General features: G+C 40.3%; 1 protein-coding gene across 2 annotated transcripts; it reads right to left on the minus strand.

Annotated features, from left to right (window-relative positions):
- Nucleotides 1-1,944: 1,944 nt before the first annotated feature.
- Nucleotides 1,945-17,650, minus strand: LOC102398480 (proteolipid protein 2). Of its 2 annotated transcripts, none has more exons than XM_006079199.3 (2): nt 17,502-17,650; nt 1,945-2,561 (listed from the first exon to the last, which is right to left on the minus strand). In XM_006079199.3, exon 2 carries the CDS (start codon nt 2,426-2,428, stop codon nt 2,036-2,038), a length of 393 nt encoding a protein of 130 aa, XP_006079261.1. In that variant the 5' UTR covers nt 2,429-2,561; nt 17,502-17,650; the 3' UTR covers nt 1,945-2,035. The 2 variants fall into 2 exon arrangements, with proteins under 2 accessions (XP_006079261.1, XP_025129142.1); XM_025273357.2 differs by having other exon boundaries at nt 1,945-2,564.
- Nucleotides 17,651-19,064: the final 1,414 nt, after the last annotated feature.

A 19,064-nucleotide genomic window follows, 5' to 3' on the forward strand; every position in this document is an offset into this window, starting at 1 on the left:
ACCCACTAAAGAAGAGTATGAGAAAGGGCATCAAGAGGTCTCTCCATAACTAGAATGCTTGAGCTCTGACGTGGTGTTTTATTTTTAAGAATTCACTTGATTGGTGTTGTCTATACTTAGCACTCATCCCGTTCCTACTCCAACTACTGAGGGAGCTCCATTGGACCATGTGATCACCAAGACCCTACTCTTCCTTATGTTCATTTTACACATCTTTACAAACATCCTTAAAATTTGTTTTCTTACATATAATATCAGGATGTGACTTCCAGTTCTGACCATGTTAGGAGTGTATCGACTATGGCCCATCTCTTCTGCTGATTACCATGAAAACTCTGGACAAAATACACAAAAAAAATCAGCCGAGGACTCTTAAAAGTAAATGAAATCAGGGGGATCGCAGAGTGGAGTCAAAACTTGAAGAAGCAATGCATTTGAAAATGAGTTTTCCATTTCTTCCCCTCTTTTCTCCTGTGACTTTGCCCTAAGTGCAGAACTGTTCAGCAGTATTGATACAGTTACTTTAAAACTCCTGCCTTTTTGCACAGAAGAACTGGGAAAGGGGCCTCTCTGGGGCAGAGAGTATAGGAGAAATCCTGGAGAGAAGTGAGCTGGAGAAGAGGATGTCTCAAAATTGTATGAGAAACTAGACAGGACTCTGGCTTAGCCTAGTGCTGCATATGCACACATATTCAGTCCTGTCTGACTCTTTGCGGCCCCATGGACTGTAGCCCATCAGGCACCTCTGCCCATGGGGATTCTCCAGGCAAGAATACTGGAGTGGGTAGCCATTCCCTTTTCCAGGGGATCTTTCCAACCCAGCGATTGAACCCGGGTCTCCTACATTGCAAGCAGATTCTTTTTTATTTTTTAATTTATTTTTAATTGAAGGATAATTATAATATTGTGTTCATTTCTACCACACATTAATGCGGATCAGCCATAGGTATAGCCATGTCCCCTCCCTTCTGAGCTTTCCTCCCACCTCCCACACCACCAAACCCCTCTAGGCTGTCACAGAGCCCTGGCTTGAGTTCCCTGAGTCATACAGCAAATTCCCACTGGCTATCTATTTTACAAATGTTAGTGTATATGTTTGCATTCTACTCTCTCCATTCGTTCCACACTCTCCTACCTCCCCACGCCCTGTGTTCATAAGTCTGTTCTCTATGTTGCAGGCAGGTTCTTTACCATCTGAGCCACCAGGGAAGCTGCATATGCATGGGACAGACACAAAGCAGCAAAAGCTTGGGGGCTTGAATTAAGATTTAAACCACCAACCAGATCTCAGACTAACCTCTTAGAGATGTATGTGGTTGAAGGAGCATCAGCAAGGTCAGGAAACTGAACTGAGATTAGAACCACTGCCCACAGAAAGTGCATTTTTGGTTGTTGTTCTAACAATCTGCTATTTGTTTATTACTACATAGAACCACATCCCCCAGCCCCCCACCTCCACCCCTCCCCACACACATATTGAGGAAGTTATTTGGAGTGAGCCACAGCCTGGGGCCTGGAGTATGAAACCTGAGGTTCTCTTCTCCCTCACTGTGGCTCAGTTATCTCAGACTCTTTGCAACCCTGTTGCCTGCACCCCTCCAGGCTCCTCTGTCCATGGGATTCTCCAGGCAAGAATACTGGAGTGGGTTGCCACTTCCTCCTCCAGAGGGTCTTCCTGACCCAAGGATTGAACCTGTGTCTCCTGCATAGGCAGACAGATTCTTTACCACTGAGCCACCAGGGAAGCCCCATTTTGTGCTTTAGGTGAGGGCGTAGACCAGACAGAATTGGCATCTCCTTTTGGATACTGTATAAGGAAAGGGGACCAAGACACACCCAGGAGGGCTGGTGGGTAGGCTGGAAGATAAATTCTCTGAATAGCGGCACTTGCACCTCCATACCAGAGGGGCCCAGGGTTGGCTGAGAGTGTTGTGGGGTGGGAAAGGAGTTAATTTATTTGCAGATTACAGAGAGAAATGAAGGCAGCTCACAGACACTGGGTATCAGCAGCGTCAGTAGGTGTTGCTGTGTGTCTTTATTGTCTCATCGGGCAAGTAATAGAGGCATCATAGCCAAAAAGGGCTGTGGCGATTAGGCCGAGTACCCCTGCAACGATTCTGGAGCGATATCCTCTCTCAACAAGTACAATAATGGAGGTGATCAGGTAGATGATGGCCGCTATGAGGGATCGGAAGAAATCAGTCCAAGGCCAGTGAATGAATTGTATCTTGGTGTGCAGGTCGCATGTGTAGATGATAAAGAAGATGATCGCTAGGATCAATTCAATCAGCGACAGAGAGATATAGCCTGATGTTGAGGCACCGTAGAGGGTCAGAATCACAAGGCACAATATAATCTCGGCAAACAGAAGCATTCCCTTTTGGGTGCACAGGAAGGTAGTGCAGCTGTTGCGCTGGAAGTCTGCCATGGCAGGGCGGGGGTCCCTGGGGGCAGGGGGCGTCCGCTTGCAGGTTCAAGGCTGGTGCACACCCAGCTGTCTTGCCGGCCGTCTAGAGAGTGGTTTTCAAAACTTGTAGGCCGAAGCTAACTGGTTCAATCACCTGCTAAAACAGTAATAGAGATAATAATAATGAACAGCATCCTTTAGAGAATTTTAACAGGATTCATATCCACACAATTCAATAGTCAAAGAATCCAGAATATAATCCAAAATTACTTGATAAGCAAAGGACCAGGAAAACATGACCAATTTTCAAGAGAAAAGACAATCACCAGATGCCAACCCCAAGAGGACATATATGTTGAAATTATGAGAGAGACTTTAAAGCAGATACTATAATAAATTTCATGCACGCGTGTGCTCAGTCATGTTCTACTCTGTGGTTCCATGGATTGTAGCCCACCAGGCTCCTCTGTCCATGGAATTTTCCAGGCAAGACTACTGAAGTGGGTTGCCATTTTCTCAACCAGGGGATCTTCCTGATCCAGGGATTGAACCTGCATCTCTTGCTGTCTCCTGCATTGACAGACAGATTTCTTACCACTGAGACTTCACGAGGTAAAGGTAAACACATATGAGATAAAATAAATGGAAAGCTAGGAGATCTTAGCAAAGAAAATAAATTATAAAAAAGGACAAAATTATATTAAAATGTACATTCTCTGATATTTAAAATTTCTAATGAACTCAATAACAGAATGAAGATGACAAGTCAATGAACTTGAAAACAGATTAACAGAAATTGTCCAATCTGAAGAACGAAGAGATTAGAAAAAACTGAATATGAAGAGTCAAGGGATTATATCACAAGTCTAACATTTGTAACAATAGAGTCCTACAAAGAAATTGGTTCAGAAAAATATATTTCAGGAAACAATGGCTGAAAACTTCTCCAAATTGGTGAGAGACATTAACTTGCAGATTCAAGAATTTCACAGAACATAAAGCAGAATAAACTCAAAGAAAACCACAACCCGGACACATTATAATCAAGCTGCTGCTGCTGCTAAGTCACTTCAGTCGTGTCCGACTCTGTGCAACCCCATGGACTGCAGCCTACCAGGCTTCTCCGTGCATGGGATTCTCCAGGCAAGAACACTGGAGTGGGTTGCCATTTCCTTCTCCAATGCATGAAAGTGGAAAGTGAAAGTGAAGTCACTCAGTCGTGTCCGACTCTTAGCAACCCTATGGACTGCAGCCTACCAGGCTCCTCCATAATCAAGCTATTGATAACTAAGTGTCAGGAGAAACACTGGGCTGGATGAAGGACAAGCTGGAATCAAGACTGCCGGGAGAAATATCAATAACCTCATATATGCAGATGACACCATACTTATGGCAGAAAGGGAAGAAGAACTAAAGAGCCTCTTGATGAAAGTGAAAGAGGAGAGTGCAGAAGTTGGCTTAAAACTCAACATTCAGAAAACTAAGATCATGCCATCTTGCCCCATCACTTCATGGCAAATAGATGGGGAAACAGTGGAAACAGTGGCAGACTTTACTTTTAGGGGGCTCCAAAATCACTGCAGATGGTGACCGCAGCCATGAAATTAAAAGACACTTACTCCTTGAAGAAAAGTTAAGACCAACCTAAACAGCATATTAAAAAGCAGAGACATTATTTTGCCAACAAAGTTCCGTCTAGTCAAGGCTATGGTTTTTCCAGTAGTCATATATGGATGTGAGAGTTGGACTATAAAGAAAGCTGAGCACCAAAGAATTGATGCTTTTGAACTGTGGCATTGGAGAAGACTCTTGAGAGTCCCTTGGACTGAAAGGAGATCCAACCAGTCCATCCTAAAGGAGATCAGTCCTGAGTGTTCATTGGAAGGACTGTTGTTGAAGCTGAAAGTCCAATACTTTGGCCACCTGCTCGAGGAGCTGACTCATTTGAAAAGACCCTGATGCTGGGAAAGATTGAAGGTGGGAGGAGAAGGGGACGACAGAGGATGAGATGATTGGATGGCATCACTGACTCAGCGGACATGAGTTTGAGCAAGCTCTGGGAGCTGGCGATGGACTGGGAGACCTGGCATGCTGCAGTCCATGCAGTCGCAAAGAGTTGGACATGACTGAGTGACTGAACTGAACTGAACTGAAATGTAAAAACGTCTTAAAAGCAGCTAAAGAAAAATTACACATCATATACACATCATATTAAGTCCCCTACATTCAAACCTTCCAGTTGAGAACATTTGAATATGCAAATGTACATTTGCATGTCCAGTTACATAAGTTGGTTCACGTGTCTGGTGTATATTGTCACATGTGTGTATCCTCTACAAGTGGTTGTGCTTTTGTGTACTTTACTGTACTGTACTGTATAGAGTACAGTAGCACAGTATCTTTATTTCAGCTGAGCGCCAATGAATTGATGCTTCTGAACTGTGGTGTTGGAGAAGACTCTTGGGAGTCCCTTGAACTGCAAAGAGATCAAACCAGTCAATTTTAAAGTAAGTCAATCCTGAATATTCATTGGAGGGACTGATGCTGAGGCTGAAGCTCCAATACTTTAGCCACCTGATGCGAAGAGGCAACACACTGGAAAAGACCCTGATGCTGGGAAAGATTGAAGGCAGGAGGAAAAGGGGATGACAGAGGATGAGATGGTTGGATGGCATCACTGGCTCAACAGACATGAGTTTGAGCAAGCTTTGGGAGATGATGAAGGACAAGGAAGCCTGGCATGCTACAGTCTCAGTTCAGTTCAGTTCAGTCACTCAGTCGTGTCCGACTCTTTGCGACCCCATGAATCACAGCACGCCAGGCCTCCCTGTCCACACAAACTCCCGGAGTTCACTCAGACTCATGTCCATCGAGTCAGTGATGCCATCCAGCCATCTCATCCTCTGTCGTCCCCTTCTCCTCTTGCCCCCAATCCCTGCCAGCATCAGAGTCTTTTCCAATGAGTCAGCTCTTCGCATGAGGTGGCCAAAGTACTGGAGTTTCAGCTTCAGCATCATTCCTTCCAAAGAAATCCCAGGGCTGATCTCCTTCAGAATGGACTGGTTGGATCTCCTTGCAGTCCAAGGGACTCTCAAGAGTCTTCTCCAACACCACAGTTCAAAAGCATCAATTCTTCAGCGCTCAGCCTTCTTCACAGTCCAACTCTCACATCCATACATGACTACAGGAAAAACCATAGCCTTGACTAGATGAACCTTTGTTGGCAAAGTAATGTCTCTGCTTTTCAATATGCTATCTAGGTTGGTCATAACTTTCCTTCCAAGGAGTAAGCGTCTTTTAATTTCATGGCTGCAATCACCATCTGCAGTGATTTTGGAGCCCAAAAAGTCTGCCACTGTTTCCACTGTTTCCCCATCTATTTCCCATGAAGTGATGGGACCGGATGCCATGATCTTCGTTTTCTGAATGTTGAGCTTTAAGCCAACTTTTTCACTCTCCACTTTCACTTTCATCAAGAGGCTTTTTAGTTCCTCTTCACTTTCTGTCATAAGGATAATGTCATCTGCATATCTGAGGTTATTGATATTTCTCCCGGCAATCTTGATTCCAGCTTGTGTTTCTTCCAGTCCAGCGTTTCTCATGATGTACTCTGCATATAAGTTAAATAAGCAGGGTGACAATATACAGCCTTGATGTACTCCTTTTCTTATTTGGAACCAGTCTGTTGTTCCATGTCTAGTTCTAACTGTTGCTTCCTGACCTGCATACAGATTTCTCATGAGGCAGTTTATTGTGATCCACACAGTCAAAGGCTTTGGCTACAGTCTATGGGGTCACAAAGAGTTGGATACAACTGAGTGACTGAACAACAACAAGGTTGGTCATAGCTTTCCTTCCAAAGAGCAAGTGTCTTTTAATTTCATGGCTGCAATCACTGTCCACAGTGATTTTGGAGCCCAAGAAAATAAAATCTGTCATTGCTTTCACTTTTTCACATGTCTAAATCTAATTTTTTCTGGTAACTACAGTAGTTTATATGTTTCTAAAAACAGAACTATTTGGCTTATGGAACAAGTTGAGAGCTATCTAGTGACTGAAATATATGCCCTCCAACAACAAGATAATCTCACATTAGCAAAAGAGTAAAATTTTAGAAAGGATTCTGTGATGGTAGTAGAAACAGTAGACTGAATGAAATTTGAAATCCTGTATGAAAACTTGCTTGTGTTTTTTCCTTACATTTTAGGACCTCTAGCCCATTTCCTGGTCCTGTGTTCTCCAAAACTAATGTCCTCGTAAACACCAGTGGGACTGAGCATCAGAGTGATCCCTAATGCCAGAGTACACACTCCCACTCCCTAAATGCCAACCTAAATTCCAGAGGGAGCCAAGATCTACTTGATCTCTATTTCTGGGTCTTAGAATAGTGCAGAGTTTTGTTAGGTTGTTTTTAGTCCTAAGAAGGCAGCATTAGCTGCTGTTTCAATGGTGGAGAAAATAGCAACCTCTCTTTACTATTTATGACTGTCATTTCCCTATCATGGGACTTAAAAAAAAAACAAAATGAACACTACAAAACCAGAAAACAGTTCTTACTGTCTAAAGAAAGGGAAAACTATCTTTGTTGTGATTTGGTAGAAAAGTTGAATGATGAAAATGAGGAGTATGCTTTCTGCGTCTCAGATTTTTCATCTGGAATATGAAGATTTTGGTAATGCCTGCCGCAGTTGTTGTGAAAAACAAAAAGATAACCAATAAGAAATAATAAGCTGTAGAATTCTAAGCAAATGTCAGTTATTAATATTGCCTTTTATATGTACCTATAAGATTTATCACCTAAAGAATTTAATTTAATTGGAAAAGTTGATACTTTCAAATTCCTTTTTTACTTTATGGAGAAAAGCAGCTGGCATTTTAGCAATTTTCATTCTTTCAGTTTTATTGAGATATACTTGACATATATTACTGTGTAAGTTTAAGGCATAATGATTTGACTTATACTACAAGCAAACTACTTTTAAAAGTCCTTTAGCTTTTATACTAATTCCCCTGCTTTCTATTTTCAACAAGATGATTCAGTCTGTCCACATTATCTTCAGTGAAGCCGTGTTCACTTAAAGGTATTTTAAGGATACAAAATATTCCCACAAATATACATGATATATCTTATCTTTTAAAGACTAAATTTGAGAAGCTAAAAATCTTTCCTCAGCTATTTTTAAAATACTTTGCCCCTAAATACCAGTCTTCAAGTTCTCAGAATTCATATCCAATCTTCACTACAGCTCAAGATGTATATTCATATTTTCTGTTTTAGATAAGGTCGGTCGGAATATATTCTTTTTGTGTAATCTAGCTTAGTCTACACAAACCGTATTTTTACACTCTCTGCACACAGTGTTTGTGCTTTTTGAAATGTGTGAGACTGACAAAAGTAATTAATACATAATAAATTATATTTTAAAAGAATTTGATTAGCACAGATTATACCAATAATTCAAAGATGTTTAGTGAACTTCAACGTCATCCTTTTTAACATCATCTATCAGTAGGAACCAGACTGGTTCATAGAAGCTACCTGGACTTTTTTTCTTTTTCATTTCTCCAATGGAATTCCCTGGTGGTCCAGTGGTTAGGACTCTGCACTCTCACTGCTGAGGGCCAGGGTTCAATCCCTGGGCATGGAATGAAGATCCCACAAGCTGAGCAGTGTGGTCAAAAATAATAATAAATAAAATAAGAGTTCTCCAAATCAGCTTGCCTATTTGGAATTAATTTTGATTGGGATTTTCTTACAAAATACGAAGTATAGAAAATTTTCAATTATTTGATTATCTCAATTGCTTGCACTCTAAGTAAACTGGAGTTTTGTGTATTTTTCATTAAATAGGCAGTTGGGAAAGGGAAAATGCATTCATAATGACTAAGAACTAGCATTTGTGAAAGATAAAAACACAATAATTAATAAGTGGATTGTTCATTTCATTATTTAGTTTCTCACTATTAAAATCTAATGACTAGATTTTCAAATTGAAGCATCCTAAAAAATTAAAAAATTAATGAAAAATACCTTTTATATTTTTTCATGGTTAAGAAATAGATATAGCTATTTCACTAAGATAGTAAGATTTATTAATTTTAAATTTCATATATTATACGAAATATAAGGTCAGAGAAAGCTGTTGGGTGAATTTACTAATAAGAGTTAAAATTTATAATTTTAATGAATATTTATTTATCAATGTTTATTAAGTCCTTACCAAGTGCCTTGTACCTCTATAGAATTTTATTTGATTATCTTTTTTAATTATCATAACCCTCCAACATATCTCCATTGTATATAGATAAAGCCATTGAGCCTCAGAACATGAATTAACTTATACATATCAGGAAGCTAGTATACGACAGAAACAAATTTTGAACAAGGTCTCTGAGTTCATAGTCTGTTAATTTGCATGTGTTTCTATGTATTTCTGAGTGTGCATCTATCTTAATATACAAGTAATGACTCTGTACCATTTTCACTCTATTAAAAGAGGAAGCTAGGAAAATTTTTTCCTCTAGTATAAGAGACCAAATAATTATATAATTTTTAAGGGTTTTCAAAAATATATGGTTATTCTAAGAGGTAGGTAATGGTATCTCATTATTGTTTTAATTTTCGACCCCTTAATGACACAAGGTATTGAGCATTTTTTCATATGCATATTTGCCATCGGTATCTTCTTTAGTGAGTTGTCCATTAAGGACTTTTGCCCATTTTTTAAAAGTCAGGTCGTTCATTTTCTTATTGTTGAGCTTTGAGTTCTTTGTATATTTTGGACAACAGTCTTTTATCAGATATTTTGAAAAATATTTGCAAATATTTTCTTCCATTCTGTGACATGTCTGCTCATTCTGTTGACATTGTGTTTCTCATGGTGGAAGTTCTTAATTTTAATGAATCCAACTTATCAGTTTTTCATTTCATGCATCATGCCTTTGGTGTCATCATATCTAAAAAGTTTCTACATATTCAAGATTATGGGTTTTCGCCTATGTTAACTTCTAGAAATTTTACAGTTTGCATTTTGCACTTTATATCTGTGATCCATTTTGAGTTAACTTTTATGAAAGGTATAAGGTCTCTGTCCAAATTAATTTTTTTGCATGTAGATGTCCAGTTGTTCCAGTACCATTTGTTTAAAAGACAGTCATTGCTCCGTCTCATTGCCTTTGGTTTTTTATCAAAGATCAATTGACTATGTGAGTGTTTTTCTGGGCTCTTTCTTCTGTTCCATTGATCTATTTTTTTTTATTCTTCCACCAATACTAAACTGTCTTGATTATTTTAGCTTTATAATAAGTCTTTACTGGTACTTTAGACCAGTAACATTTAATGTAATTATTATTATTTTAGGGGTTGAATGTGCCAGTTTTTGTTTTATGTTCATTCTCTCTTTTTTGCTTCTCTGTGTTCTTTTTCCTGTTTTCCAGTGGGTTATTTGAACCATTTTACAATTCCATTGCTATGTATCTATGGTTTGTTTGCATAAGTCACCTTGTATACTTTTTTAAGTATGACATTTTATATATGTAGAACTTATCATAGTTTGCTGGTGTTGACAATTTATCAGTTTAAATAAAGTATAGAAACCATGCTCCTATTTATATCCCTTTACAATCCAAATAAAACAGGGATCTCTGTCTTATAGTTGCAAGAAAGTAAATTCTGCCAACAGCTCTTCCAACAGTCCTTGGAAGAGGACTCCAAGACTCAGATGAGAATCAGTCCCCAGCCAATAACCTCACTTCATTTCAGCCTGATGAGCTCTGAGTAAAGGAACCAGCTAGTCTGTACCTAGACTCCTGACCTACAACCACTGTGAGATAAATTTAGTGTTGCTTTAAACTGCTACGTTTGTGTGTCTGTGTTAAGTTCAGTTCAGTCGCTCAGTCGTGTCTGACTCTTTGTGACCTCATGAATTGCAGCACGCCAGGCCTCCCTGTCCATCACCAACTCCCGGAGTTCACTCAAACTCACGTCCATGGAGTTGGTGATGCCATCCAGCCATCACATCCTCTGTCGTCCCCTTCCCCTCCTGCCCCCAATCCCTCCCAGCATCATTTTCTCCAATGAGTCAACTCTTTGCATGAGGTGGCCAAAGTACTGGAGTTTCAGCTTTAGCATCATTCCTTCCAAAGAACACCCAGCGCTGATCTCCTTATGGACTAGTTGGATCTCCTTGCAAGCCAAGGGACTCTCAGGAGTCTTCTCCAACACCACAGCTCAAAAGCATCAATTCTTTGGCGCTCAGCTTTCTTCACAGTCCAACTTTCACATCTATACATGACTACTGGAAAAACCATAGCCTTGACTAGACGGACATTTGCTGGCAAAGTAACGTCTCTGCTTTTGAATATGCTATCTAGGTTGGTCATAACTTTCCTTCCAAGGAGCAAGCTTCTTTTAATTTCATGACAGCAGTCACCATCTGCAGTGATTTTGAAGCCCCAAAAAATAAAGTCTGACACTGTTTCCACTGTTTTCCCATCTATTTCCCATGAAGTGATGGGACCAGATGCCATGATCTTTGTTTTCTGAATGTTGAGCTTTAAGCCAACTTTTTCACTCTCCTCTTTCACTTTCATCAAGAGGCTTTTTAGTTCCTCTTCACTTTCTACCATAAGGGTGGTGTCATCTGCATATCTGAGGTTATTGATATTTCTCCTAGCAATCTTGATTCCAGCTTGTGCTTCTTCCAGCCCAGCGTTTCTCATGATGTACTCTGCATATAAGTTAAATAAGCAGGGTGACTATATACAGCCTTGACGTACTCCTTTTCCTATTTGGAACCAGTCTGTTGTTCCATGTCCAGTTCTAACTCTTGTCCAGTTCTAACTCTTGCAATCTCAAAAATGACAGAATGATCTCTGTTCGTTTCCAAGGCAAACCATTCAATATCACAGTAATCCAAGGCTACGCCCCAACCAATAATGCTGAAGAAGCTGAAGTTGAATGGTTCTATGAAGATCTACAAGACCTTTTAGAACTAACACCCAAAAAAGATTTCCTTTTCATTATAGGGGACTGGAATGCAAAAGTAGGAAGTCAAGAAACACCTAGAGTAACAGGCAAATTTGGCCTTGGAATACGGAATGAAGCAGGGCAAAGGCTAATAGAGTTTTGCCAAGAGAATGCACTGGTCATAGCAAACACCTCTTCCAACAACACAAGAGAAGACTCTACACATGGACATCACCAGATGGTCAACACCGAAATCAGGCTGATTATATTCTTTGCCGCCAAAGATGAAGAAGCTCTATACATTCAGCAAAAACAAGACCAGGAGCTGACTGTGGCTCAGATCATGAACTCCTTATTGCCAAATTCAGACTTAAATTGAAGAAAGTAGGGAAAACCACTAGACCATTCAGGTATGACCTAAATCAAATCCCTTATGATTATGCAGTGGAAGTGAGAAATAGATTTAAGGGATTAGATCTGATAGATAGAGTGCCTGATGAACTATGAACTGAGGTTCGTGACATTGTACAGGAGACAGGGATCAAGACCGTCCCCATGGAAAAGAAATGCAAAAAGGCAAAATGGCTGTCTGGGGAGGCCTTACAAATAGATGTGTCTGTGTTACACAGTAATAAAAAAACCAATACACAGTTCCTGCTTTCCAGCTTCCTTAAAGGGAACTAGAACAACTTTGAGTCTAGGCCTAATTTTGTCCCACTGCTGGTGCAAACCCTATCTGTTCAATCTCTGTGAATGAGGAGATTTTCCATTCCAGCTATGGGAACCAAAGCCATTTCATCAATGGATTAACTCCAGGGATTATTCCTTTTCATCCTTTTGGTGGTTCTTTCTCCAGTGTCAGGTAATTTCTCCACATGAATATCTTAATCAGGATTCAGCTGAAGATTCCAGGAGGAATCTCTTCAGGTTCAAGGAAATTAAGCTTCCTGAGATGCCCAGCTTCATCTCCCTGACTCAGGCAGGCCAGTGAGCCCTGCCTGGCTTCCTTCTCCCTGAACCATAGCCTGAAAACTCCAGGTAAGTTGGGATAATCATAGGGCTCATCTTCCTCGTTTCCTATTTGGCATCCATCACTGTCCTTTGTTACCTGTGTATAAGATCTTGAAAACATCATTTCATATATTTTATCTGGTTTTACAGTTGGTTCAGATGTGAAGATAAATCTGCTTCTTGCAATTCCACCTTGTCTGGAAGCAAAATTCCAGCCCCATGAGCAATACTATAATTTTAAAAAAATATTTATTTGGGTGTGTCTGGTCTTAGTTGCAGCATGCAGGATCTTTGCAGTGGCACGTGAGATCACTCGTTGTGGCCTGTGGGCTCAGTAGTTGCATGCAAGGGCTTAGTGGCCCCAGCGCATGAGGGATCCTAGTTCTCTGGCCAAGAATCAAATCCACGTCCTCTGAATTGGAAGAGGGGACTCTTAACCACTGGATGACCTTGGAAGGCCCTAATACTGTGCACTTTTAAATCTTCTTGCCTTTGCTCATTGTGTTCTCTCTTCTAGGTCATCTACTTGGTGAGCTCCTTGTCATGTTCCAAGGACAGGTCAAATGTTATCTTCTCTACACATTCTAATCCCAAACTCTAGGAAAAAGTAACCATCCCCTCCTTTGTTCTCTCATTGTATCATATTTCTACCATAAGATGCATTAAACTATAACCAAATTGCTTGATCAGGTGTCTGACTTTCCTGTTGGGATGTGAAAGGAAACAGTTTTTATTCAATGGACATTGCATGTATCCCAACAAAACAGACCCATGCTAGAATTGGGACTACCATGATGAAAAGATATATTCCTTACTATTAAGGAATTCATAGTTTAGGGAGAGGACATCCTATTAGGTCAATAAACAATCACAATGCCATAAGAGAACTGTGAGTATAAGAAGCTATGTGCGCAGGAAGAAACATCACAAAACAGAGGAGTCTGTCAAAGCATCACAGAAGTGTTATCCCTCCATCTGAAGGTTGGAGTAATCTGTAAGTAAAAGGCTGTTCAAAAACACTCTACACTGAGTAAGCAATGAGTCAAAATACAAGGAGATGTAGAGAACATGGTATGTTTGAATGAGGACAAATAGCTTTAGCATGACTGTTTTCTTTCTCTATTTGCATTTGGAAATGTTCAGAAAGAGTAAATCAAAGCCACACTCAGTTCAGTTGCTCATTCATGTCCAACTGTTTGCAACCCCATGGACTGCAGCACGCCAGGCTTCCTGTGCATCACCAACTCCCAGAGCTTGCTCAAACTCATGTCCATCAAGTCGGTGATGCCATCCAACCATCTTATTCTCTGTCGTCCCCTTCTGCTCCTGCCTCCAATCTTTTCCAGCATCGGGGTCTTTTCCAGTGAGTTCAGTGCCTATTGTATGCCACGGGCTTCCCCAGGGGCTCAGCAGTAAAGAATCTGCCGCCGATGCAAGAGACGTGGGTTTGATCCTTGGGTCAGGAAGACCCCCTGGAGAAGGAAATGGCAACTCATTCCAGTTTTCTTGCCTGGAAATTCCATAGACAAAAGGAATCTGGCAGGCTACAGTCCATGGTGTCACAACAGAGTCAGACACGACTGAGCACATGGTGTTTCTATGTATTTTATGCCATGCTCCTCTCGATTCTTGGGCTCCAAATGATGAGCAAGCAGAGGTCCATTCCTGTTCCAATGTAACTAATGGCTCACGTCAAGTGCTGTGTTGCCGAATGCAGAATGTATATGCAGGATAAAATAGCATCCAGTTGTCTCACCAAGGCCCGTCAAGTAGGTCCATGAAGCAGAAATTCCAGGTTGAATTTTTTTCAGCACACTATTAGTCCACGTCTCATCACTAGTAGCCTCAGCATCTACCCTGGGGTCTGAGAATACAAATTCATGCTGATATTGGCTGCATCAGCACCCAGGAATGAAGGGCAGAAGGAAGGAAGAAAAGAGGAAGGAAGGCAAGTCTGCTGCCCTTGAGGGCAATTAAAACATTTTTTCAACCTCCTGTTGAAATACAAATAACACAAATAGTTTTTGTGTCATCCATGCCACTCTTTGTATTGGTTCATTATATTTAATACTGGCCTAGAGAAGGAAATGGCAACCCACTCCAGAGTTCTTGCCTGGAGAATCCCAGGGATGGGGGATCCTGGTGGGCTGCCGTCTATGGGGTTGCACAGTCGGACACGACTGAAGCGACTTAGCAGCAGCAGCAGCAGAGTAATATTGAACAGATTGTGTTTCACATCCCTGAAACTTCTATCTTTGGGGACCTGTATTCATGGAAAGTGGGTTTCTCATGGGAAGTTATTTGCAATTTTGAGAAGCAACATGGTTTAGTCCATCTAAAACAAACAAATCTAGAAGAATAAGGTGTTGAGGGGGGTGATTAGGGCCTGGGAATCTGTGGGGCTCTGTTACCAAAGAATCACTGTTTTCTGAGCATTGCACATGTGTTTCAAAGAGATCTCAAGAATTTTTAGATCATTTTTGAAAGGAAAAGAGTTTGATACTAATGTTCTGCTCTGATCTCACCATGGGTTTTTTTTGTTTTTTTTTTTTTGGTGTAATGTATTCTTCCTCAAAAGGGCAGAATCCAGGCCTGACGCAGTGTGAGAGAAGGGGTTAGTCTGTTTTATAAACTGTTAGAGAGATTTAAAAAATAGGCAATCTAATTGACTCATACATGGCTCACAGCCATATAAATGCTTGCAAAATTGCTTCTTGCGCATTCATAGTGACCACAGAGAAGCAGAAGTAAAATGGAAGCAAGTGAGATGGGGACTCTTAGGAAATCTTTAACAGGACTTTGAAACTTTTATTAAACCTTTGGTCACATCTTGTATAGAATTCTCCTTTGGAAAACTAAATGCATTTTGATGAGCATACCTCAAGCCAACAGTCACATACTTTGCAAAATGGTACCTCTTTGGTGTTAAATTTCATTTTCTATAAATATATTGTCTTTTAGAACAAACTTCTAGAGAAATAAATTTTTTTCCTAAGAAAAACTGTGGCTAGCTACATCGTTACTAGATTTGTAACCTCCTTTAAACATGTTACTAAAATAGAAGCTGACATGACTGAGTTTGCTGTTTACATTTAATTAAAGGCATTGCTTAAATTAAAATATATTTGAGTGTTTATTTAAACCATTAACATACACATACGTAACTTTCTCTTGGTTCACATTTAACAAAGATTTTCTTTCCCTAACTTCTTCAAGACTCTCTGCCTTTTATGATTGGCTTTCAGTTCAGTTCAGTCGCTCAGTCGTGTCTGACTCTTTGCGACCCCATGAACCGCAGGACACCAGGCCTCCCTGTCCATCACCAACTCCTGGAGTCCACTCAAACCCATGTTCTTTGAGTCTATGATGCCATCCAACCATCTCATCCTCTGTCGTCCCCTTCTCCTCCTGCCCCCAATCCCTCCCAGTATCAGGGTCTTTTCAAATGAGTCAGCTCTTCACATCAGGTGGCCAAAGTACTGGAGTTTCAGTCTCAGCATCAGTCCTTCCAATGAATACTCAGGACTGATCTCCTTTAGGGTGGACTGGTTGGATTCTTTGCAGTCCAAGGGACTCTCAAGAGTCTTCTCCAACACCACAGTTCAAAAGCATCAATTCTTTGGTGCTCAGCTTTCTTTATAGTCCAACTCTCACATACATACATGACCACTGGAAAAACCATAGCCTTGACTAGACGGACCTTTGTTGGTAAAGTAATGTCTCTGCTTTTTAATATGCTATCTAGGTTGGTCATAGCTTTCCTTCCAAGGAGTAAGCGTCTTTTAATTTCGTTGCTGCAATGATTGGCTTTACCTGTGATTATTTCCAGGTTCTCCTAATGCTCTGCTGAAACTTGCCTTATATCTTCACTCAGTATCATTTGTGTTTTTTTCTTGACATCATACTCCAAAAAATAGTCTCATCTCTATGTGCTTTACTTTTACTAATCAATTACAGGTAATCAGCTGAAATATAATACCATCTGTTTGTAGTTTCAATCTCTAAATTGGTTGGTCAGTCACTAGCTTGGATGTAAGGAATTCATTTCAAATGTGTAAGAATTCATTTTAAAAGCCTAAGTTGTCATAATGATCCCAGCATAGTTACTAGCATGTTCTTTGTTATGAACAATGATCTCCACAGTTACAAAAGACATTTTTCAGGCATCCACTTGAATTTTTAAACTAACTTTATAATTTGTTTCATTACTCTGTTATTTTTTTTTTTAATATGAATTCACTAGAACTTTATGACATCATTTTGAGTCAAAATGAAAGATTGAATTTCTTTTAGAAACTAACAGCTAAGATTCATTTTTTGTTTTTTAACTTTTTTTTCTTGCTGTACTGTGTGACTTGTGGGTTTTTAGTTCCTTGACCAAGGACTGAACCTGGGCCCTTGGTAGTGAAAACACAGAGTTCCTATCACTGGACCGCCAGGGAATTCCCTAAGATTCATTATTAAAGATATTTTTTCTTTTTGGCTTCTTGTTGATTTAGTTATGAAAGATTTTTAAACATTTTGTATATGTGTGTATATAACCTACTAGACTATGATACTAATAAAAGTTAAACCATTCTAAAGGAATATAAGTTTTAAGTATTTAATTCCTTATTATGCACTCTTTGAAATTATACGTGTGTCTATATATATATTTTTTTTTGCCCTGGCCTCAGCTTCAGAAAATTTGCCCTTTATCCTATCCCATAGCTAGTTCCAATCGTTAGAAATTTCCTATGGGTCTCATGAAATATTTTGGACATTTTCCAGATCAAAAATCTCAATCATTCTCACAGAATTTAACGATTACCATGAAAATACGTGGGAAAAGGGAAGCTCCCACATTTAAATTACTGCCACTGTCCTGTCCTCTTTCTCGTAGTGTTTGTGGCTTCAAACAGAAAGGCACAGGTCAAATGAAGTTTGGGGGAAATAACACACTTCTTAACCCAAAGAAAGCCTGGGGGGCAGAGCCATAGTCATGGCTAATTTAGCCACCACCACCATATTTTTGATCCTTCCTTTAGGAGAGCCAACAAATGAAAAAAGAAGTGTATGTCCAACATATCTAGATAAAGAGTAAATGTGAATCAATTTAATTCCTACATTGCTGACCTCTTAGCTTCCAAACCACTGGCTTCTTGGCAAAATGATTCGTTTTCTCCTCCACTTCCAAGTTTACACTTACTGGCCTAGCTCCACTCTGGAACAGAAAGGCTGCCACTTAAGTTTCGCGGGTGAGCTCTTTACCTCTGTTGACAGAACTCCACAGGGCAGGCCAGGCAAATGAATATGCTTGTTGCTAGGACACCAGGCTGTTGCCAAGGTAGCGGGCCCCTGCTGTTTGCTATTCTCCTATCCACTAGCACTACACCTGTTCCTTAAGAAATATGCCTGTTTTCCTTCATTATAAAGCAAACACTTAGTGGGAAATAACACAGTTGCACCGCTGGAACTTCTCTGTAGTTTTCCAGGAGGAATGAAATGCACCAAATACATTTTGATGTGTGGAAGAGGAATTCACGTCTCTCCATTAACATTGAAGTCTGCATATGTTAATACCTCCAAGAATGTAAGGCAACAATCATATTTTGAGGCCACCCTGACATTTGCCCCCTATGTGCTCATGGAGTGACTCTCTTTTCATGAATTTTTTGCAGACTGCACACAATGGCCTCCTATGCAACTCACCACTCCACCCCCATCCACCTACTAGCATCTTGTTGTCACCAAAATTGCCATCTTGCTGTCTATGACTGCTAACCAGGGCTGGGACCAGGTACTAAGCAACAAAATTTAGGGAGCCCCTTCACTTTCAGGGACATGCAGGTGCCCTGCTGCCAACATCTACCCAAAAATGGTAAATACCTGAATCAAGGGTACTGAGATTTGTGCCAAGAGCCAGTCTCCTGTTACTGATGAAATGTTGAATTCCAAGGGTTCTTAATCTCTTAGCACAGTTTTGTTTTTTTAAACAACAAACACATTTTGTACTGGGGTAGAGCCAATTAACAGTGTTGTGGTAGTTTCAGGTGAACAGGGCAGGGACTCAGCCATACATACACATGTATCCATTCTCCCCCAAACCCACTCCCATCCAGGCTGCCACACAACATTGAGCAGAGTTCCATGTGCTATACAATAGGTTTTTGTTGGTTATCCATTTTAAATATAGCAGTGTGTACATGACCTTCCCAAAGTCCCTAACTATTCCTTCCTCCCAGCAACCATAAGTTTGTTTTCTAAGTCTGTGAGTCTCTTTCTTTTTTGTAAGTTCATTTGTAGCATTTCTTTCTAGATTCCACATATAAGGGATGTCATATGGTATTTCTTCTTCTCTGACTTACTGTACTCAGTATGACACTCTCTAGGTCCATCCATGTGACGACAAGTGGCATTATTTCATTATTTTTAATGGCTGAGTAGTATTCCATTGTATATATGTACCACATCTTTATCCATTCCTCTGTTGATGGATAGTTAGGTTGCTTCCATGCCTTGGCTATTGTAAACAGTTCTCAGTGCCGTTTTTACTCCCTCCTTTGTTGTCTTCCCAGTACTCTAAGACTGGGGATAAGTCTATAGGAACCGAATTAGAGAATAACTGAATTGACAGACACCACCTTTCTGAGAGCCACCCCTCTTCCACAACACTGACTATCCAAGCAGGATCCCTGG

Source organism: Bubalus bubalis, chromosome 22, assembly GCF_019923935.1.
Source record: "Bubalus bubalis isolate 160015118507 breed Murrah chromosome 22, NDDB_SH_1, whole genome shotgun sequence".
In the NCBI taxonomy this organism is placed as follows: Eukaryota; Metazoa; Chordata; class Mammalia; order Artiodactyla; family Bovidae; genus Bubalus; species Bubalus bubalis.